Source organism: Saccoglossus kowalevskii, chromosome 17, assembly GCF_978046115.1.
Source record: "Saccoglossus kowalevskii chromosome 17, keSacKowa6.1, whole genome shotgun sequence".
Taxonomy (NCBI): Eukaryota; Metazoa; Hemichordata; class Enteropneusta; family Harrimaniidae; genus Saccoglossus; species Saccoglossus kowalevskii.
This window is the reverse complement of record NC_140657.1, coordinates 13,075,329-13,099,633: the sequence shown is the minus strand read 5'-3', so window position 1 is coordinate 13,099,633 and position 24,305 is coordinate 13,075,329. Positions and strand designations below refer to the sequence as shown.

Sequence of the window (24,305 nt, the reverse complement as noted above, 5' to 3'; positions counted from 1 at the left end):
ATGTGAAAAACTCGACTCATCAGACATGTTAATCTGGGCCACCACTTCACTTCAAATTGGCCCGTGACGTTCATGAACGGAATATCACATGACGCGCATAGAGAGGACGGTGGACGTGACTCAAGAACTTTTCCGAAGGAAAACAGTGAAATGTTCGTACCAGAAATACCTGTCACATTATAATACTAGTCTGTGTGTATGTTAATGAGAAATTTGCATATTCGTTCGTTTCTTGTCACTCTACCTGTTTCGCAATAAGTGCCTGTCCATCCTGGCCTGCAAGTACACGTTTCTGGGGCCGTACATCTTCCGTAATTGTGGCATGGCTGTGAACATATTGCTGCATAACAAAATATGAGTCAGATGTATTTATAACAGTGTTTTGTGAAATGTCGCTGTCTACATAATTATGCTTCTAATAATGCTCAATAATATAAAAAAAATGTACAATAAATCGTCTTGTGAGCTGCAAGTATGTCAAATAAAATCCGATCATATGAGAGTTTTCATTTGCGCATGCGCAATATTGCCAACAGTTGGAATGCATGCTGAAACGCCACCTTTTACACAGAGGCCAGTAATCATCGCATTCAATGAGATAACAATAAGTCATGAGCCTGCGTGTCTCTTGTCTAATTGATATTTATTTTTATTCAAAACTCTGCGGCATTTGTGGATATTAATAACGTTTGGTGGACGGTGATCTATGTGTAGAGCTGTGTGTTAAAACAACAACGTCAGTTTCTGGCCACCTTTGCCAGATGATACGTTTATTATAAATCCTTCCCCTACGACCCACAGAAAGTCGTCGCCTTTGGTACGTTCAACTTTGGTGATACGTGAGGAGACTTCGCGTCTCTAGCGGAGTCGGCAAAGTGGACGTGGCATACTCACGTTGTCTGCAGCCCCTGGCTCGTTCGCTGTGTGTTGTCCAACCTGGGCAGCATTCGTATGTTCTTTCTGTTGATAGTTGCACGTCGTACGTTTGCCGATATGATATCTGATAAATTGTTCTACATTTGTAAAAAAAAATAAAAATACAGGTCAATATAGTCAAAGGAGGATAATAGAAAGGTGTGAGTCCCACTCGACCCGATTACCGGGTATGAACAACATGGTGGACAGAGATGTCACGTGATACTAAAACCAGCAAATTGCCTCTTCGTATTACCGCGAATACGCGTGTCAACCTAAATTGCACTAACCAATGATGTCACAGGAGATCATTAACACGTCACCACAACAAGTAACGATGTAACAGATTGCTGTTAGTTGCTAGTGATATGTTTAGAGTTTACGGGATACTAGTAGGTTAATATGTGAACGTGGACAGCATGCCGTTTGTGTCAAAACGTCCTCCATTTTGGTATTTGAAAACAAAATAGAACGTGCAGTCTTGCGAGCATGGTTCTCAGGCTAAAATACACCAGGAACTCTTATTCCATTCCCTTACCTTTTCGTTACACTGTCATTAATATGGAATCAGAAAATGAGAAACAATAGACCATTTTCCGTTCACTGCGAGAATCACGCATTATGCGTGAAATCGAACGTAAAAACAGGACAAACAAAGGTCATAGCGTCGTAGTGGCGTCAAACATCGCGTGGGATTCGACAAACTCGAAGTATTTTGGGGAATATTTCCATGCTTAATAATGTGCTGTCCACATTTGATGATAGGCAATTTCGATTAAGTAAGGGTATTCGGAAGCAATATTCCTCTGTCGAAGATCGGCCGGTCAATGCGAGTTACGAAATAAAGAAATTCTAGTTCAAAATCAAATCGTTCGATTTTTGCGGCAGACGTTCGACGCACGCTTATCATACATCTCGCGAAATCTCGCAATTGTACGGAAAATCCCCTATTTGAATTCATTTCGGAACGTTATTTCGGACGCTGTGGGGTTGTCATCAATCAGTCCAATGGTAAATTGTGAAATTCAGGCAGTGTTCATTATTTTGATCGCGTGAACTCCGTCTCTGGCCGTGACGTTGGCACAGTACTCAGAACGCCTTGCGCGTAAAAACGAACTTGGGCAGCGGCATGTCATTCTAAAGTTCTTGAGATAATAACAACAACTTCTGAGTTGATGTGTCAATCCACGAACGATACACCCGTACAACAGGTGGAGAGGCCACAGTTTATTAATGCGAACAGACCCCATAAGATAAATGGCGAACAACTGCCACGGAAACAGATAAGCACAAGATGAATGGACTTTTTGTTTGTTTCCAATTTACAACACTTTCGCATGGAGAAGAATTTATATCGAATGATATGCAAACGTAATATGAGGAAAAAATGTCGTCTACAAAGAGAGCCTTGGCTGGACCCAAGTATTAATATTTTGACATTTGATTAGAAGTCAATATTCCCCATGCGCCGGAAATCTCTATATAGTGTCACTTCGCAGACGTGAATATAATCCTGATATTTTGCAATTCAAAAAGTTAAAATATTTATTTACTGCAATGTAATAAGGAACAATAATTCATATTTATCTGTGTACTAATGAGAAGTGAGAGTTAGAAATGAAAACAAAATGTAAAATACTAAATAGTAATAAATTAACGGTCAGTCAATTAGCAAAATTGCAGTTTTGGGCAAATTTAGGCATCCATAACTCCATGAAAAAACACTGCACAAAATGGTTTCTGTTGTAGTGTACTGTACAATGTATTGCCTTAATGTACGAAATCACCGAGTAACAGTTGCAACAATTAGTAGTATTTGAAAGTACAACCAAGCTCTTCGAGAATCCACTACTTGCTATTAATTCAAGGACCAAAGGTCAATCATGAATTATTTACAACGAAGCCAGTCGGGAAACATGCGTCCAATGACGTCTGGCAATGAATTTTCAAACATCTCATACACCGTGTTGAACTTTGGCCCCAACATTTTTTTTTTCACACGTCGACTACAATCTGCAACCTCGTTCGCAGACAATAAATGAGTAACGAGTGTCATGAAAGGCCACTAATATGTCTGGGATAGTTGACAATAAAGCCAATGTGAACTATTTGTTGAGCCAAAATAAATATGTACATATGGCAACTCCCTACAGTTTATTTCGTTTGTCAAATCAGACCGTACTTTCTTGCAAGTATTCAGTAAACTCTCTGCAGTGGCGATGCAGCATAGTTTGGTGTGTGAATGCCTCACCTAGTTGATTTTGAAAACTTCAAATCTACAACTACAACAGCGCCATCAACGGTTTACCGTACTTCAATACACGGCGGCAGATGGCACGTACAGAAAACAGAAAAGAAATCCTGATTACTAGCACTCTGATTAATTATATTAATTTATGTCACGATTATCAAAATATTATCGCATGACCTGAAGACTTGCTCCTAATAAGAAAAACTCCGTTTACAACATTCTGTGTCCGTGGGTGCCATCTGGACAGATGACGAGAGTGAAGTCAACATATTTTACAAACGCTGAAGTGAACCAAAGAAGCTTTAATCATACTCAGCGACACGCTCTGGGTTGCTTGGATAGTGAGCACTGTATTATGCAAGATATGTTCTAATTGGTTGAAGAGCAGCGGTGAGAACACGGGATAGGCCAAACCCCGACCAATCAGAAAATATCTTACAGTACAACGACTCTGGGAGTGTACAAGAGCAGCGAGTTTGTATATTCAAATAGGCAGGCGGAAAAAGACTAGTTTATTTCCCTTTCTCACAATTTCAGTGGCATCGATATTTCGGATGTCCCAGATGGCTAGCTAAGAACTTTGAAAGGGTTCAAGCTAAAAACACAAATAATCACACAAAACGTGTTACTTTCTGGAATGCCCACTGGCAGAGAGGTCAGATGCAGGAAGCGCACAGGGCAAATAAAGAGGTGCACTAGTTGAAAGCTCATTGTAAATTCTTTTAACTGTACGAGATGAACGTACTCTCTGCTCCAACCAAGTTGTCTGAACACTGCCGTGGGGCAAGTCAAATCAGCTGTTAATGACGAACTCACTTTTGACACAGGACTTTCGTGAAATGTTGTCAGGTTATTCACCGTCTCGGTGACTTCAAAATATCTGGCCGGGGTAGGGTCGAATCACATAGACATTGTTCTGAGTCTATTGACTCGAGTTCCGGTAGATCTTTCTTTGTCGTTTATTTAGTGAAAAAAATCGCTCAGGAAGTATGATAAATTTTTAAGTGCAAGTGCCTCACTTTTTTTAGTTAGTGTCATCTTTAAAACTCAAAGCGGGTCAACTAATCGGAAATATGTGAAAGAAGGTGGTTGCCGAGTTGTTTGTCCTTCTTGTGGATCGCTACCTGTAGAGAAGACAGGAGTTGCTGTCCTAGGGGGTAGAGAAGACATGTCAAACACTGTTTATGGTTACTGCATTACACTTCTTATGTCGCGGTATCAAAAGCCACGACAGGAAAACACTTCATGCCATAATTAGCGTTGATCCCACAGAACATTCCTACAATATTCCCTGTCTATCTCGTTGTATGTTTTACCACCCTTCGTGCTTTAATCTGATTAGGCCACTCACCATGCTGCTGTACTCTGCCCGAACTTTTCTAATATGCACGATAAAAAAAACGTCTAGTATCAATTCCCGTTATCTTAATTCGTGTCATTGAATTGGACGTGACTGACACGTACGAGTGTATTCTACACTGGTCTTATAGAGTACAGTGACAGTGTAATTTAATTGTAATCTAGAACGAGAACCCCTTCTATGAGGGAGATATGATAATTGCCGAGCACGTGCCTGCCACGTTTCCGTTATTTATTGAACTTTTTAAAGGTTTTAGCTGTAGTGGTGTTTGATATGTCGTAGAGATCAAAGCAAAAACAACTTTCCTTCCAAACTGAATACTGTATTTCTATAATAAAATAAGGTCCAATGGTTTCACGTCCGCCGTAGCGTGAAAGGAGCATACCTGTACCCTTCCACAAATATTTATTATTCAAATTATTATAAACAGACCATTAAAGGAGTTTTTATTGGGAAACCACAATCCTTTCATTTCGCGTTGTTGCAGAACAATGTAATACTGATCCAAAATTTACCATATTGTGGTACCAAATAAACAAAAACAAAATTAAGAAGATCTTGCTAAATATATTGGCGAACAACGCACATGTAACTTGAAATTGTTGGCCGACCAATAATTATTGTTTTTAGATATTTACACGTTTTTATCATAAATGTATATTTTACATAACGTCTCATTCGACACTAGTGATATTACGAATCTAAAGTGTATGAACACAGTATTGTCAAATGTAATTTTATGTATAATAAATATCAATGTTCACTCACCTGTATCTACTACAAAGTTTATACCCGTCACACCTCGTCATGTAAGGTTTATATACTGGTTGACAATACGATCCAACTCTTAATGTCGGTCTGTTGACAACTTGTTGCTTCGTACAGACATTTCTCCTATAAAATAAAAGACAACAGGTGAGACAAATACACTTTACATTATACGTCAAGCACAATTATGATAGGCTTATTATCAAGTTCATATCTGTTTTGTGTATCCAATTACGTCGGCGTAGGAGAAAAACACGTTACGCTGGCGTAAAGGGGCTTAAAAATAGCGGATGGGACAACTTCAGATATGCTCAATCGCACAAAAATTTGATTTACTGGATTAAAATTATCTATTTATTGTTACCATAGATACAACAAATAAGCACACGTACTTCCACAATGGAAAATGGATGGCTTGTGCATTATCTTTGGCGGCCCGTCATTGGCGCTCGAATAACGCGTGATTTGAGTTATATGCATACTATGCTTACACATTTCACTACTATCATTCATAGTTTATTCTGTCACAGTTTATCATAAAAGAAGTTACGAGCAACCTTTGACCGTATCACAACCAAGCCACTTCACACCCAGCGTTACTTTTTCAGCGCTGTAATTTCTCACATCGAATACAATCATTGTGAATGCGAGTACTGTATGATGCAAATCTCCCCCTGCTTATTTGTTTGGAATACACCCTTATCAGCCATGTTTTACTTGTAAGAACACATGTTCCGGCAATCGAAATCGCTTCCTGTGATGCTTATCTCACCAAAAATCTTAATTACAGAAATAGTGAGCATCGGAATCAATGTTATCACATTTTTGCAGACATGTGAAACCTAGCTAAAGAACTTTCATATGTAAACCTGCCAAAACGTGTTGGAAACATCATCAATTCGTTTGACGTTTCGTTGTTGTTGTTGAGTGAATGCTCTCAAAGTGGTGCAAATGAAATTTCCATCTGTGTGTGTTATTCGATTAGGGCTTACTAGTTGTGAATGATGGTTAACATTAGCATTAAGGTCAACAGATGACCTCAATTGGCATTCGTCCCCTAGATTTAATATGCAGTCACCCTATTTCTTGTCAAAAGTACGTTTGCACTTAGAGCATTTCACCAGGAATGTTGAATGAGAGTATCAGACATACGCTTCCGTCAAATTGCCTTGATTATGACAATTGAAGGGCATTGGTATATTCCGGTATACTGCGAAACTGGATCATCAATAGTTTCTAATGTGATAGGACTGAAATAATACATAAGAATAAAATACGCTGGTCCATGAGTTGGTAAAGTTGGCAAACGTTTTTTAGAAAGAATCTGACAATCCAAATAGCTTGTTTACAACATGCATGTTACAATGGACAAAGCCAATTGAGGTATATTTGATCAGCCCTAACGGTCATACCTTTAATAACGGTTCACGCAGTACATTTTCAAACGCAGTAATTTAGTTTCTCTATATTTTTCACTGTGATTCACATTTATGTTATACCTATACTTTTAAAATTCCAAAAAAAAACATATAATATTCTCTTGTCTCTTCGTAGTTTGTTTCTTGAGACGACTGGCATAGTAGTTCGGCTTCTCTCGAATACTCGACCCAAGCCCTCCCGCTGTTTATTTAATTTTCAAATATCTAAACCACGTGTATCAGTGAACATTGCTGACGAATCTAAACAAACAGAAAGGTTCAGTCTATTCATTCGTTTGCATTGAGTTATTTCAAAATAGGACTAATACGGGTCAAACGTCAGTCATGCCAAGATAAACCAGCTTATGGGCCCTTGAATCACAAGTACCTAAATCAGTAAAGATTTGATTAATTCTAAAATAGTGGTATGTCGACTGGCTGCACTTAAGAATGGACAATAGTCACGTAATGGCAGCCGAGTCGAAACATATATATACAAGGCTGGATTTGATTCGTCGACATAAACAGTCAACAAACAATCTGGTCATTGATTGGCTGACTGCAGCTGAATCGAAACATGTATACAAGGCTGGATTTGATACGTCGACAAAAAAAAGTCAACAATCTGGTCATTGATTGGCTGACTGCTATGCGTTAGAGTTGGGGAGCCATTTAGAAACAATCCATAAATGCGTCGTCTGACGTACACAATCACGTGTCACGCGGTTGGTAAAATAAAATGTCAACTTTTTTTTCTTTATAAAGTCAGAGTTCACGTGTGTATTCATGCGGTGTAATAGTGTGTTTAGTTTACATGTTTCAATCTTGTTGTTGAATAATCTTTGTAGTTTGCCTATACCATCTGTTTGAGGGGGAGTTTTACATGTTAATGTTGTATGGTATACCGATGGGAGAATCGTTTTTTTTTTTTTTTTTTTTTTTTTTTGCAATGGTAGTGATCATTCAAGAACGGCACTCATTTAAACTTTGAAATGAGAATATAATTGCTATAGAAATGCTATATAACTTAACAATCGTGGTATATCAAGTACACATTATACTTGAAAATCATGGTATATTTCTCGAAAGTCAACACAAAAATGCCGTATAAACTCCCTTGCCAAATTTACTTTCAGTGCCCTGAAGCGGGATAGCATTACAACTAAGCGACCAAACGAATGACATAATTCGATGATGATGATAAGTCTCTAGTTATCATTATTTAATTCTAACATATATATGTATAATATTAGCAATTTCATAAAAAGTCGTTTTATAAAAATCTCTGCGACTTCTTCGTCATAAACAAAGTAGTCTACTGTGTACTTAACAGGTTAATTAGCAAATTCTTTAAATCAACCGCAACTTGTCAAAATATTGGGGTTTGACCCGCTCAGTGACCTTTCTGATTGACATCTACAAAATAGAGATCCCCGAGGCGGTAAAAACTTTAATTGCGTATAGCACGTTGGTGTGAATACCGTCAGAACTGGTTATTAACTTTTATTCTTGGACTAATGAACGCTATAAACAACAAAGCTATGTATGGAAAAAGAACCAAATGAGCTCAAGAACTGTAAGTTTGATAATTACTCATCTGAAACGAGTTAATATCAACCTACATATGTTTAAAACATAAGACCCGAAACGCGCCTTGGCCTTGACCCCGAACCTCGACGTGACACCAACAGCTTACCACATGCAGTTGTATCACAATCGAAATAAAAGTGACTTGACCGTAGATTTGCCTTTATTTATCTTAATTAGAAACATACAAATAATTCGATTACATAACACGTCAGATATTCATGAATAAACAGTGACCTTTAGCTAGGTAATTGAAATGTACCACGTTCTAGATATGACCATGTGATGCTCACAACCTTTAGTGTTGCACTACGCAATCATGACAAAACATGGTTAATGCATATATAGGATATACCCTCCCGGGTAGGCTCCGCTGGGATCAACCCCCAGAAAGCACTGGATAAAACGAGTTCAATAACTTCTATAAGCGCAACCTCGTCGTTAGCTTAATACACACGCACTGCTCAAAAACACCGTACCAAACTTAAACAGAAATGCAGAAACGAGCTGAAAAAAGAACAACACTATCATAAGAAAATCTATATCTTCTTTATTTTAAGACAGTGTAGCATAACAGGATTCAATTACAGAATAATGATCTAATATCTGTTACAAACCTCCACGTTGGGTACATCACTGTTTTATTTTTGAACGTCAAGAACGCCATGCTTAATTAGCAAGAAACAAACATGTTTGAACACCATGTAAAATATTATTTTTTAAATACGTCGACTAGCATAGTGTCAACCAACGTATTTGATTCACATGCCCAGATATTTATTATGTAAATATCATACTTTTTGATGAAATAGGTGTTAACATGCGTATACTGCACGCTTATAGTTCCTATGGAAACGCAAATCTTCGTAAAACGCAACTATTCAATTTTGTAACGAGTTAGATGATCATGAACGCCAAACGCTTTTTTTTTCGAATTATAGATGGATAGCTTCGGACAGGTGAAACAAAATGAATGTAAACATTAATAGCAACTGTTAGTGACGAGATATTCAAGACATAGTTGGCATGACTTGATCTTTTATCTCAATCTTTGACATACCCTTGTGCTCAACGTACAAACAAACTGTAAATTAGACGAGGAGCCATGACCCGCGGTGTCATTGATAACTCAAGATAGATTTCTGCATACCGATTTTTTTATGAATCAGTTTTAGGTTACTTTGGATATTAGAATTAGGTTTCATCGATTGCCTCATAATTGTGGATCTGTTTATAAACGAATCATTGGAAACAACAATTGATATTTGGCTTCCGTAAATCAATTTGAATGGAAAAATGGCAATGAAAAGAACTGTTTTAATGTGCAGTGCAACACAAACAAGTACTAAATCCCGAAATATCAGTTGCAGCGACGCCCATTTCAATCAATATAAGAGAAACAGTTGCATCGTGAAATGAGTAGATCATTGAATTTATTGCAACAGCGGGTGAAATATAGTAACCACTACTGTATATGACGATTCCTTATCAATATTTATAATAACAACTAAAATATTAGTAATTGAAAGAAATTTATATGGGCTTTTGCAATAATAGATTAGTACTTGTCAAACAAATTAAAAATTATAATTAAACTCCCATGCAATATACATTAATATTGGCTGGAGAGGTTTTATTACGAATGCATAGCGTTACAATGTTTACAAATTGTTATAAGCATATTTACCACTACATTGAATAAAGGAAGTATTTAAGTTTTTCGAGTTATCTCAACATACCACCAACGACGGGACATGTAGTAAAGATACCGTTACAATGCAAGGAATTGTCATGTACACACACAATCTGTATCAGATTTAGTAGTCAATCGAACCAGATGAAATTCTAAGACACACTCCTCCTTCAAATTACTTGAGAACATTGATCACTATGTGTCACGTACAACATTAATATGTTGTCCATTTCCCCCAAAACAAATTAGAATACGAATGGCCATGTTTGGTGTTCAGACATGGGATTAACAACTTGGTGTAGTATTGTTTTTTTATAAACATGAATTGAACAATGCTTCGCTGAATGCAGTTGCTTAGATTCTAGTGAATACAGTTAGTTCGAAAGCGCATGTTATGTATGCATCCGTCATTGATTGGAAGAGCATCTAACCACTTGTAGCCTACTGGTAAACTATGTGAGATCACACTACGATGACTTTGGTCCTTCAAACCTGATAAAAGCCCTAGTATTCACTTCAAAGATAAAATAGATACGTTTTGAAGTGGCAAGCTAGAAGACAATGTTTTAAATATGCCTACTTTGTATATTAATAATCATCAATATATTCATGGCGATTGATATTAATAGCAAAAACGCAAAAACCGTCACCAAGTGTGAATGAATCTGTGACTATTGTTTACATTACTCCATCGCAAAATATCTGAACATGCCTTTTGGATGTTGGTAAGATGAAGTGTGTGTGTGTGTTTTTCTGCAGGCTACCTATCGTTGTTTCAGGCACTGCGATGTAAACGTTAACAAATTGTGTTTAGGGATCAAGTTATAAAATATGCACTGCCTTAGTGTGGGAAACTGATCAGATTAAAATAACCAACTGTCGTTTTTAGAACGAATGTGGAAAGAGCAAATTTAGTCAGGATTGTGATATGCTCAAGAGACGGGGCCAGTTTAGCTTTGGAAGAGCAGGTGCCTGAACTGTCTAGAAGATAATATGGTCCTGAGTAGAGATATATTGCTCTAGCAATTGTATAAGTGCTACAGCCTATCCATCACTATAAGTCAAGCCTGATTAGATCACATTTGTCCTTGTCACCAATTTGCAAACTAGTTGTCTTTAAAATTATGAGTCACTTTTTTAAAAGCTGAAAAAAACACCAATGTATTAACTCAGGGAGATGTGTTAGTGTGTTGGGAACAAACATTGCACACTCAACAGCTATATCGTGTTTAGTCAAACGGAATACATCTATTGTTTATACAATAATTTCACATCCAGAGGCTAAAACCATTGGAATTATCAACTAAAGTATACTTAGTTGATGGCAGAACAGAGTAGAAAGCAATATAACAGACTGGGCAATTTGCAGATGACCGGCGTCGGTCATTTTTACTGTGCATCCGGTCTAGTCAGTAAATGACAGGACGTGTTTTACCAGATAGTTGCAGATACCTTTATATCTGATAGTGAGGGACCAACAGAGCGTAACCATCAGTCTATATGGCCGAGGGTTGGTTTAATGAATGCACTTCGAGGGATGTGCCAATGACACTCTAACAAATAATAATATTAATATTTATGCACTATTCAGAAAAATGCAAACTATATATATGGCTCAAACTGAATAAAAATCCGAACTTAATCTAGTTGAGGATTACCATGGTAGAATGTTTAATAGAAATGATAACATAACCACAACTCGGGTCATTTTCCAATGGAACAGACTCCCTGATAGTCCAATTTAGTTGTCTAGTTTGATGAATTAAAGCTTGTAGACATAATTGGATTGTGCCATGAGCGATGCCCAACAGTGTTACATCATGACCAGAGAAGATAAGGAAATGACGTCAATATCAAATTATTTTGACGTACATATGTAACAGATTGTAAGCCCCTTCCTATATGCCAAGTAGCGGAATGCAGTATATCTTCTTTTTTATATATATATATAAATTTGCGATTAGAGTTGTATCAAAACGCTTTTTAAAAAAAACAATGTAATGCATACGAGTACAAAATGCCAGGTGTTTTGTTTTCAGTCCACATCCTTCATTCCTTCTGGCAATGTTTCACAAACACATCTCTCCAAAGTTTTCACAGTTGTCACATGTATACAGGCAATAAGGTAAACTTCCATTACCAACCAATGGTGTTAAATCACAACTGTTTGTTTCTCTTTCTCTAGAGTTTCTCACAATGTCTATACAAACATTGCAAAAGGTTGTTGTTTTAAAAGAACCATAATGTTTGCGGTAGGCAGAAACATTGGTAAGGAATCATCTGCGCTTTTAGACCAACTGATTCATTTCGTGAGAGAGAGGTTGAAGACCTCATCAAAGAGAGAAGCGGACATGGTTATTGATATCATGCGTACTAACGCCAGACAACTCTGGCAATAGTTTTGTATCAAATATGCAAAATGCCAACAAGCGTGCGTGCGTGCTCATTCCCATGAGGGCATTCTTTCTTTACCCTCTCAGATACACGGTTTTCTTTATTATTCCTTTATTATTACGAAACTGCAAAGCAAAGACACTCTTTTTCAAAATAACTAAATAATAAATAAGCTTCAACCTCAACTACTGTGACAGTAACTATTTTTTTACAGATTATTAAAAATGTATTTACAGTGAAAGCATTGTATTAAAGATTCGGGGATTCAAGGAACGTCTCGATAGATTGCACTGGGGAAAACATCACGTGGTAACACAAGTTTTGAATTGACGATAAGAGATCAGAATCAATCGTCCATCATACTGAGGTTGTGAGGTCTGAGTCTGTGTTTCATCTGAAGTTGCTAAAATGGAAAAATATTGCCCCGCATCTGACAGATTTATATTTGTAAGATATTGGGTATCATGCAATGAAATCCCACACATGCTCATGAATATTTATGAGACACACGTACATGTGCACACCTCGTGAATCGTCGCCTATACATGATATTCGGTTATATGAAGATCGCAGATTATCAACGTGTCCTCTGCGAGCACGGTGATACTACACATATCAAGTATATCGCTTAAGGCTAGAACGCGTCTAAGCTGACCAAACAGAAATATATTACAACAAATTTATGTAATGGACCGGTGAGACCATTTTAATATAAGCATCGATAAGGGTTAACTGTCAATGAGATGCATAAATATATCAAATAAACAAACAAATAAAATTAAAAGAAACATCCTAAGGCTCGGCAAGGATATTAATCACGCCGATGAGTAAGCAGACAAATAGACTGCCATCTGCAGGAAATCCTTTTAGAAGCTTGATACAGTATTGGTTTGGAGAAATGCGATTAATCTGATAAAAGATTGACGAAGCCTTAAGGTATTGGAGTCATTGAAACCACACATGTTGTATGCTTCCCTTTTTCGCTCCCTCGTCCAGCTTTATGGGGAATATAATTATACAGCAACGACGAAAACAGTATAATTCGTCCATCCGTAAGACGCCATATGGACGTGTTCCGGAGCGTAACGTGTGTCATATGTGCGTCACCTTCCAATACTTTATTGTGCGTTCATTGGACGCAGCAACAATGTAGCACGAAATACAATTACCTATCTGAACGCGAACGATTACAAGGCACTTACCCGTTTTAACAAGACATTTTGTTCGTGGCTGTATTTTCTAATTATAGCAAAAGTAATTGTTTTAATGAGTCCTTTTTGAAAGCTTATAAGATGACTAGATCACAACCATGAAGAAACTATTGCTACCACGAGTGAACACAGATAAGTCAATTGTAATAAAATTAATTCATATAGAAAGATACTAGGAATATTTGTCTGAGTCTATATATTTATTGGTGTCTTCTAAAAAAAAGAAATCACTGAGAACATGGAGAGAGTTAGTAATGGTTTCAAATTACAGATATTAATGTATTTGCTCAAACAATTTGAACACTGGAAATATACACTGAATTGACTATTAACTCTTTAATTACAAGATGATGGAAGTAAGTGTGCGTCTAATGATGTTCTATTAAGCATGTCATTCTCGTGTTTATATCTGTATTACAATGCATGTAAATGTTGCTAGCAAAACAATGTTTGTAAACTTTGGTTGTGATGTTACATTTTATCAGAATAGATATAGGTCCGGATTTTAAAACAACATGGAATGGCCATTTTGATGAGCGTTCACCAAACGCGTTCAGAGTATTCCGAATCTAATCCGAACCAGAACCAGAAAAATCGCGTATTCCATGTGTAAGTGGTGTGTTGAGACCTATTTTTTGACTGGTACTGGATCTTAATCTGCAATACATGATCAATATGAGTGTATCCGTTTTACATATATTAGTATTGATAGACCGATGTGCATTTGGTTGCATATGGAGACAACCATATCATATACTAAACAAGTAATATGCTTTCTATTAGAAGGGAAAATGCACTAGGTGTGTAGTTTAGCTATCGTATTGGCGACAAGGAAAGATCAGAAGAGGTCACAACGGCCGGAACTGACCCATGCACCACAACAATAGTTGGCATAAATACAAATGCCAATGTGCAAAACACGTGCTGAAACCGTTGAAGCTGCGTAGACATGTGCGCTCTCGTTTGGAATGCACTGAAATCACATTTTCATATTACAATGATCCATCAAGTTATAGCAGCAAAACAGTTATTTTCCAGTCGCACGTGTACATGTTCCTGCCCACTGAATTATTGCGCTACAATAAAAACCTACTCAAGATGGTTTCGAATTTACGTTCTACCCATCATAAGTGTATAGCAGTCGCCTCGACTTCTGCTTTGTCCTTGACATCGTTGGAATGTTTTTTCAATACATAGGCGGAGTTCGCACTGCGGTGTCAGAGGATTGAAACCGGAACATAATTGGTTTAATGTAGGAATATACAAAGATAAATACCACAGGCACACAGTTACCCTGAAGGACAATTAAAAAGAATGTCAGTACTCGGCGCTGTCATTCTCGAATAAGAACAATAAAACATATACGATAAGTAAACAATGCCAATTCGTCTGAGTACAGTGCTTCCCTGGGTACTGAGTTTATTTGTGTGATTTATATGCTAACTACTGTAGCAGCTTCATACTTAAAGCGCAGTGGTCGTCGCGCAGCGCGTGTTCGAATTTCATGTAAATAAACAATGTATTTTACACGCGTTGTATACGTCGCTATGAGTCGACGACTGCCGCCCTTTAACACCTTTAACTATACAGCTGCCATGAACCCAATTCTGGTTCAAGTGCGTTGAAACTGTGCCGATCATTAAATTAAATATGGAGTACGAATTGTCACACTGAAGTGATAAAACTCACGCATAATATTGAAAATTAATGAATCCATTTAATGCGCACTTTTAGAATCGCAAATATTTACTCTGCAATAAACGTTTACAGCGATGCCTGACCTACGGAGAATGCCATTTCAGTTGAAATATGAAACAACTCAAAAGTTAGCACATCATGATGTCTTCAAACAAACGAATTCGTTTTGATTTAACAAGCCTCTTAACGCCACGCCGAAGAATACCCTGAATGCGAAATGTTTCAATTTAAGGTAAATGACCGTCTGCATGCGTTCCCACATACGTGGAATGACTTGAAAACTACACCGAGCTACGCAAATAATACGTTGTGTTTACCGTTAATGTGAGGTTGTTTTGCCATCTAGGCCTAATAACACATAACGCCCGGAAGCGGGAATAATAGTTTGGGAATATAATTTTACAATTAGACAAATTACAGACCCGCCAGATCTGTAAATCCGGCGTTGCTAGAAGGTTTTGGTTAATTTAATTGTATACCTCTTATGTTGTCAACTAACCGATGAGAATGGTGCGGTAAAATATGCTGGCCAAGATTCTCCCATGATGCCATTTAATACTAGTACTTGTCACTGATTCTAGAAGTACTGAAACACTTATGACAAACAGAAGAATATTTCGACTGGCCATTAGGTTACGTTCTGGGCATTATTTCAGTTTGAGGCAACATTGTAATTTGTAGTCTCCATGTGGAAGTACTTTGTATTTCTGTTCAAGCCTGACATTATACGATTTCCAATTACCCTTCAATAATTGAGATGGAATGCCTAACCGTAGAAGTCGCATAATGTTATAGCATTTATGAAAAGCACGGCTACGCGTCATGTGGGAACCAGTAACACTCTAAGAAATAACATCGTGAATTCACACTGTGACCCACAACACAGTGTAATGTTACTTAAAATTGTCAGAACAGGTTAAATAGTCAAACATAGTGGGGTAACCTAAAAGCAGTTTTCACGCGGTTATAACACTCTGGTCTCAATCAGTGAACTACAAAAATAATCCCCTGCATTGACTACATACAGAACAGTGGTAAAACACAATCATGGGAGTGCTCAAGCATACTTTGTAAAAACAATAGTAGACGATGAATGTTTCTATCGCGTCTGATAATCTGTTTGCCTGCGTCAGGGTGTACAGGAGTTTGTGGTAAGAAAGTTACCGGTCAAATAATCGTGAAATAACGTAATGGTGGATTTGATGACGTAGTCAGGTACATATACCACGTGTCATAAGATGTTTATGTTGATGAGCAGGTATATTTCCTGTTATTGCCTAACATGTTATTATAATAGCTTTCTGAACCCTTATTAATATAAAAGCAAAGTCCAACTTGAAGTAAAGTTTATTCTCCTTTAATATCAAATACAAAATTTACCTTCTCCAATATGTCACTGTGGTCGTGTTGGTATCAACGTACTTATTAATTAAGAATTGGCTCACCGGAAACCCACCCACCCCATCCCGCAAGATTATTGTTAAGAATATCATTATGTCATTATTATCCGTCATCAATACATGAAAACAACCAATCCACTCAATAACCTAAGACGTTGTCAAACGTTTTACAGCAACGTGACCCATTTATAAATCAAATTATCTTAGATGCTACCAATAAATATCGTTGATAATTGGTAACAGCTGCTAGAGACCGTTGGTAAAGATCGTCCATTTATGATAGTCGTACAATTGAACAAACTTGATGTATCATCTTCCTCTAGATGTGACCTCATTAAATCACCAGGCGTGGATACTCTATGAACACTATTTGTGTGTGGGTAAAAACAAAATTGTTGCGAAAAGCGAAAAGTCTAAATCTGCTGAACATTAGCATGTGTCGCTATTTAATGATTTGCTCAATGTTAAACAGCGTCAAAGTAAATCGTTTTTTGTTTTTTTTCTGAACTCTCCACACGTTTATATGTGATACTACTTTGCCGCAATCCGCAGTTAGCCGTGACCTTCATACTAAGTTGGAGGTCCGCTATAATGCGCTAAACCAAATTGGTATTTAAACTGTTTATTTGTAGTTGACATTACATGTAATCCAAACACCCTCAGGTACAATACTCAATTCGATGGGATGAAAGATATTCTCGTCAAATCTTAACGGGAAGTGACAAGAAGATGTTTCTTCCATTAATAAACCGGATAAAGATGCTACTGGGAATCAGCTGCACAAAGTAAACAAACAAAATACCATATTGTCAGTAGCATATCAAACTTTGTCAAGGGTCAACTGATGAAGATTGAAAATATGTTACCACGGATAGCACGTAGTTGATCCACACAATAGATATCCATTTAAACGCCCAATTGTGACCTTTTGCCCATTAAGACCATATGCGTCAATACAATATTCCCCTTAGTTCACTTTTCAACATATCTTACTAATACATGCCCACAGCCGCTGTGAAAAATCTATTTTCTATACGTGTATACCATTCCAATACACATTACTTGAGGAAACAGCCTGACAACCAAACCCACATTTTTCCACATTTTCGTGTATATTCTCCAAGAACTTTTTTATCAGTCTAGAAAGTTTCCACCGGATAAGGCATTGATAACGCTCATAAAATTTGAGGTCATATGTCTTTATTAATTGCATACTTTTACAGATTATATATCTGTGCCATATGCCTTCTATAGCGTTTTTGATAACAGAATCACTGGCAACTTAGTCATCATGATCCATCGGATGTAAAAGTCTGTCATCGTTGTGCTATTCAATATCGCTCAACACACATTTTAAGATTCGTGGCTGAAAACCATAAAGTTGTATAGGTAAAAATATAGATGCATAGTAAGTAAGTAGCCTCAATGTTTTACGAGTCAGCACCATATCCGTTTAACCCTATCCGAAATTTAAGACCTTGTATGTTTATGTGATGTGTGGAGTTTTATGGAGGGGAATAAAATTCGTGCTGATCATACACTTTTACTGGAAATACAGTTTACTTTATCTGAGATTATTAGGTTAGCTTTCATCACTTTTTCTGAGTACAAAATAAAAGCAACTCCCGGATTCGCATGAGAACTGCAAAAGAAAAATATACAAGACTAAAACAAACACAGTCGCACTATTGGTGATGTATCACTCTACGTAGTATCATATTTGCCGTTTGTGATTACACGTGTAGCAAAATGTAGCACGGGGATTTGTAGTCAAACATTCAAAGCCGAAGATATCACGACCTCCGGACTGGGGGAATGTTATTTCTATTCAACTAGTGATGAAATTGCACCGTATAGTGTGCATGGGAAAACTTCTGAATGACAATAACGTTGGATTCCGCAGTTTGAACCAAAACAACTCGGGGGATAAGAGATGGATAACATTTTATTGAAATCGGAGAGGTGGGAAAATTGAAATTATCGCAGCGTAGTCGAGGGGTGCAACCAGAATAGACCTCTCGGGGAGAATGCATAATAATTAATTGATATTGTGACAGGGAGAAATGTGCGAAGAAAATGTGTGTGGATTCACTTTCTGGACCTAGAAGACTGCATTGATCAAAAACTCTGATGGAAGTCATAGCTCAGTACCTGGGTACAAAACTATACAAAGCTAGGTAGTCTAATATATGCACATTAAATTGGTTACAGTAAATTATCTGACCACTTAGAGAAGTCATTATCGCATGTTATCAGTTAAATTAACCGAGTCGTCTGTATTCCGTGCCGATGATCTGCCACAATACCTACTACATTGCATTCTTTTTAATGTCATCTTCAATAATGGTTCCACTCCATGTGGCTGAATTTACAAGTCTTTAATCGGCCATTAACAAGCCATGAAAAAGCCCAATGCAATTTCTAAAAACAACAACAAGCAACGGCACTTTTAGTGATTGCAGGTGGTGAGAGGTGGCTTTGAAGAGGCTAATTCACAAGACCTTTGTATCGGGATGTGTCGTCCTTCTAATACCGTGAGTGTCGTTCATCTGAGCACTGTAATTACCGTATCTCATTCAATGCGCGGACAAAGTACAGGGTTAGAGCCCCCTGTCTCAGATATGACAGCATTGATAATACTTTGGGGGACATCTGTGGTCAGCAAAATTGATCGATTCATAAATAGTTTGTGTAAAGGCCGTCCGTTCTGACTGATTTATGCAGACAGTTATGACTAAGTAGTTGGACTCAAAACAATCAAATTGTTAACAAATATGTCGACTCGGTGCTTTGCGAAGGCATATGTTTGTGGATCACTGAGGCTATTCTATGGTGATTGATAATACAGAGAAACTTGCTCTGTCTTCCCTCAGCTACGTCGTTGAACCCCGGCCGCTGAAAGTGAAGGATTCCAGCCCTGTTCAGTCTTAAAATCATCAATGAGTACAGAACTCCAATAACAAAAAAGGACGTTGAGTGTGTATTTTCGACCGGAAAATATTATTATATGATATATTAAGTGTGTATATTTTTAGGCAACAGTTAACTGGTAAAATGGGCCCCAAAGTATGATATTACAAGATTGACATTTTCCACCAGTGCTACTCCACTCATAATACGGCGTCGAGATAGTAATAGATAGCAGGCTGGTCCTACTTCGAGAAATAATTTCGAAAGAGTGCATTCGCACATTATATCTTCATTGGGGGGGGGGGTTATTGCATGTGCACTTACACCTTAACATGAATTGATACTTTTAGGCCACGATTGAGTCAGAGTGCTTCGATCTTTCACGCGATAGATGAAAAGTTAATCGGTGACGACATCGAATCTGCCTGCCTACTCCAGCTGCCTATCTATACTAGTAATACTGCAGCAGCAAATTGTGGAGTTTTCTTTTATCGGATGATCTAAGCATGGCGCCGTCGACTTCATGTCTGTCTGTCTGGGTGTCTGTCTATGAAACATGCATCTTAAATAATGTATTTGTCAGGACGACAATCGACGACAAACCTCGCACCTGAACCCGCTGAGTGTGCCCGACGCAGACACAACACACGTGGCCGGTCAGACAGGTGCAAGTTTTCACATATCCTCGATCCATGTAGTAAGTACACGGTGTGCTCAGTGGTTTGATAACCTTCAAGAGACGAATCAGTTTGTCAATGCAACCTGGAAAAGTGCATTGTAAACTCGGTATTTAGGCTCAATATTTTGCGTTCATGCACGTGTTCAGTACAGACTCCCGGCAAACGCGGACGAAGTGTCTCTTCTTTGATGGAATCCGTCCCTGCAGGTTTTGTTACACTATAATTCCAAAATGCGTGTCTAACGAAACAAAGCTGTTTAAGATTTCCAATTCATAGTGAAAACGTGACAAAGTAGGGACAGTATTCTTTATTTGTAGTCAATATAGACATTGACCAAAACTGCCTTTGTCAATATCTCTTAATAGTACCATAACAATATATGTATCTCAAGTTACGCGGGATGGGGGAAAGTGTGTTCTCAGTTCTTAGTGACCCCCCCCCCCCCAGTAGGTAAGTTTACTCCGATTGGGATCTATATATGCATGATTCCAGTATACGAGGTATACTCGGCACCGAGTGCTGATAACTATAAACAAATCATCAAGACCTTTCTTCAAACATCAAAATCACTAATTCCTGCGTGAAAACAACCCGCCGCGCATATGACTCTTGCTAAGAAAGAACCGTAATACAGGTCTGTAGTCTGAGAAGATTTTTTTAACTGACTGAGGGGTCTGGAGAAACCGGTAGAACATATTTCTTACAACCAATGGGTTCAGGGCTCTCGTGTTGCCATGTGTGACATGAACCACTTTGTAACTGGTCCCCGCATTTATTCACCTTCTGTAAAGATTTGAACTCGCGCTCTCCAGTTTCAGAATTGTTAATGGAACGGTTTTTTTTTAGGTTTTTTTTTTTTTTTTTTTTTTTTTGCACAACACTGCTGTCTATAGTTGAACGCTTGATACTGTGTATCATAACAATCTAAGTCGGCCCTTGTTTTAACGAGATATATTTAGTTGACGATCATCTGATACCCAGACTTTTTCCACGTTTTGATAATTCCGCAAACCAACACCAAAAATATCGCGGTAATCCTATACGTGTTCACGACTAAACGCCCACGGGCAAAAGGCAATTGACTTCAACTCTTAATGCAATATTTAGATTTTTGAGTTAAAGGGCGGCAGTCGTCGTGCCGCGTCCTGTTCGATATGGGACTCATAGCGACGTATACAACGCGTGTAAAATATATTGTTTATTTACATGAAATTCGAACACGCGCTGCGCGACGACCACCGCGCTTTAAACATTCCGACGTCCCGGTACTCTTCTCTCTAGTAAGACCACGTCACGGTTATGGTAGCAACTCGCATTAACTCAGCAATTCTAAACTTGCGGTGTTGTTCCGCCTTTTAGAAATCATTCAAGTTCTAGTCCTTTCATTTTTTTGTTAGCCATTTTGTCAAAGAGGGCATGCACGGTCTGGTGCCATGCCGATCTTTTATTCTTCTCAGGACGTTTCACCGGTTTCCCTTTCAGCTCAAAACAAAGATTTGCATTACCATCAAATTAGGTCCGTTATGAGAGTCATCTTAGGTAAATTGCGAAACAGTGGAGTCGAAATGGAAGGTGGAATGTCAAACAAAAGTTGCAGCGTAGCTGGGTTGTTTTTGGTCACGTGGTCTGGGCAAACTCGAATCTCTAGCGGGCAAATTAAGATTACGGCAGTATCAGTCCTCCCAGCACAGGGGAACATGGGTGCTATTTTGTGGCTCAATAATGTAGAAAATGGAACTGCTGAACCGAGTTAAATTGGATAGCTGCAAGAGAAAGGGGAGATGACACTGCGCCCCGGCTATAGGTGCTTTTCAAAGGCACAACACTGTGAAATTATAGCCTCCAGGCCAGTACAACATCTAAGTGGCAAAATATAGTACAAACAACACGACGTTTTGAGACAACACTTTAGAAGCGTCAAGTAGTTTGCCGTTGAAAACTAAATACTAGGCCAAAAAGTCACTGCAACTACGCACAGACAATGGTTTGTTTTTAGGCTTGCGACCCAGCAACATCGAGTAATATGACGAAACTAGGATATCGGTACGCCACCCCCTCCAATAACAATGGACTCGACCTGCAATGAACTCAAGTTATAACACATAGAGGAGTTTACGTGGAAAAATGAGATTGTTGTGAGTAAAATGGCCTCACGCAGCTCTATAGTTAGACGGGGTTTTATTAAAAACAGCACATAACACATTTCGCACTACTTTGTGAGATAATTGGTGGTTCTCAGTGTACAGTACATGTGTGTAACCATCAATCATCGAAGAAAAAAAATCTTAACAAGAATGCAAACTTAAATTAATTGGTACTTCATAGTGCACATCTTTTAGGCCTAGCATTTTTAGGGACGAATGGGCCGCAAGTTTGTTTTCAATAGCATTCGCCAAGGCTTCGTTTGTAACGTACCGGGAGCAGTCACAACTTATTGAACTTAGCGCTATAAATACAGCGTATCATCGCACGGCAACTATGCAGGGCATCTACCGACTGATCATTCCAGACACCCTGAGAAATTGCTTCAATATATGTCGGATTCAACTCGGGAGCAAACGAACATGTCCGCGAAGTGACATGACTTCGATTTGACACCGAAATGGCAACTGGGGGCCGGTACTTTATCAGGTTTTTAACCGCTGGCGACCCTGCCAATTAGCAGTCAAGACCTGTTTTAAGTATGTAGACTATGAAGAGACAGACGTCCAGCCAACTTCATTTATTTCCAACTAGTCACTACATAAAATCCTACTAGGGGTACCATAAAGAAGTTCAGGACACTTGTGTTGACTATCAGCAGATTTAACGCCCCATGAATACCGCTAAGTCACTTGAGAATATAGACGGACACTTTGTAAATGGAGAGAAAAGAAATGCTATGATCGTTGACAAAGTAGTGGCAATACTTACCCGGCACGGAGGAGATATGTAGCTGTGGTACAGTCAGACAGGAAAATCAATCCAGCTAGCACGGTAGCCAATAATATAGACGGAGTGAACATAACTTCAGATGCAGTGTAAACTAAAGTGATAATTCTGTCGTATAATAACACACCGACTCTGAAGATATTTCTATTTTTTACTGCGCATTACTCCGTCTTCACACTTCATAAATCAAATAACGGGACTTCGTTCCGCGGCTGCGATTTATAGTGACTGAATTGCGGGATTCGAAGCTGTCCCAACAGTCTGGCGTGAATCGTTCCGTGTATATAGGTGTCACTTCTCTGAAGTCACTTCCATGTACGCCAGCACGATATTCTGATATGAAGCTTCGTAGCCTGCAGTCGCCCAGCGTGGGATGAAATCGCCGAATGAGACGTTGCACGGTTAACGATATAGCCGGTATGGGCCTTTGGCACAGAGCGAAGCGCAACCCGTTGACCAGATGTTTGGGAGAGAATGAGAGCGAGATAGATTTTAAGATCCAAGTAAGGATGGTAGTGGTGGTGGTGTCGTATACAGTGATCAATCATCTGTGTGGACTAGACAGCCAGTCACTCACTCACTCTAGTACAATACTTAAACCCCCCTACTTAATATTCATTACGCAGCCCCAATTACACCCTATCAAAACATACAGCATTACGGCTCCTGGGGGAGCCACCCTAAAAAACAAATTCTTGCCAATTTACAAACGGAAGTCCATTTTCGAATGTCTGCTACTTTTATGTCTGAGGGACGCATACTAGTCCATTCGACTGAAAGAAAAAAAAGCGTGCTTTGAGACTTTCCACCGAAACCAATTGATGTTTATTTTTATGTTCTGGTGAATTTGAGCTACTATACCATCACCTCAGTAACCTCGCTGCAAAACATACAGCTGCGTGACAGGCGAAACGCACTGGAAAGTCGACGAACCGAATAAACAAAAAATGAATTCAGAGATATTTCATGAGAACGATGATGTCATTACAACTGATACGATGGCATAGTACTATTTACATTTAGCTCACTTTAACTTTTCACGAGTGGAGACCACCCAAAACAAAATCACCTTTCTTGAAGTGATTCAAG

At 38.4% G+C, this 24,305-nt stretch overlaps 1 protein-coding gene across 1 annotated transcript in view; it reads right to left on the bottom strand.

Annotated features, from left to right (window-relative positions):
* LOC102803283 (epidermal growth factor-like protein 8) overlaps positions 1 to 23,768 on the bottom strand; it is a 29,133-nt gene extending 5,365 nt beyond the window's left edge. The window contains exons 1-4 of the mRNA XM_006813198.3: positions 23,199 to 23,768; positions 5,295 to 5,420; positions 895 to 1,013; positions 245 to 340 (exon numbers count right to left, since the gene is read on the bottom strand). Coding sequence (XP_006813261.1) covers positions 245 to 340; positions 895 to 1,013; positions 5,295 to 5,420; positions 23,199 to 23,290 — 433 coding nt within the window. The 5' untranslated portion in view covers positions 23,291 to 23,768. The remainder of the gene's footprint in view (positions 1 to 244; positions 341 to 894; positions 1,014 to 5,294; positions 5,421 to 23,198) is intronic.
* Between the last annotated feature and the right edge of the window lie 537 nt (positions 23,769 to 24,305).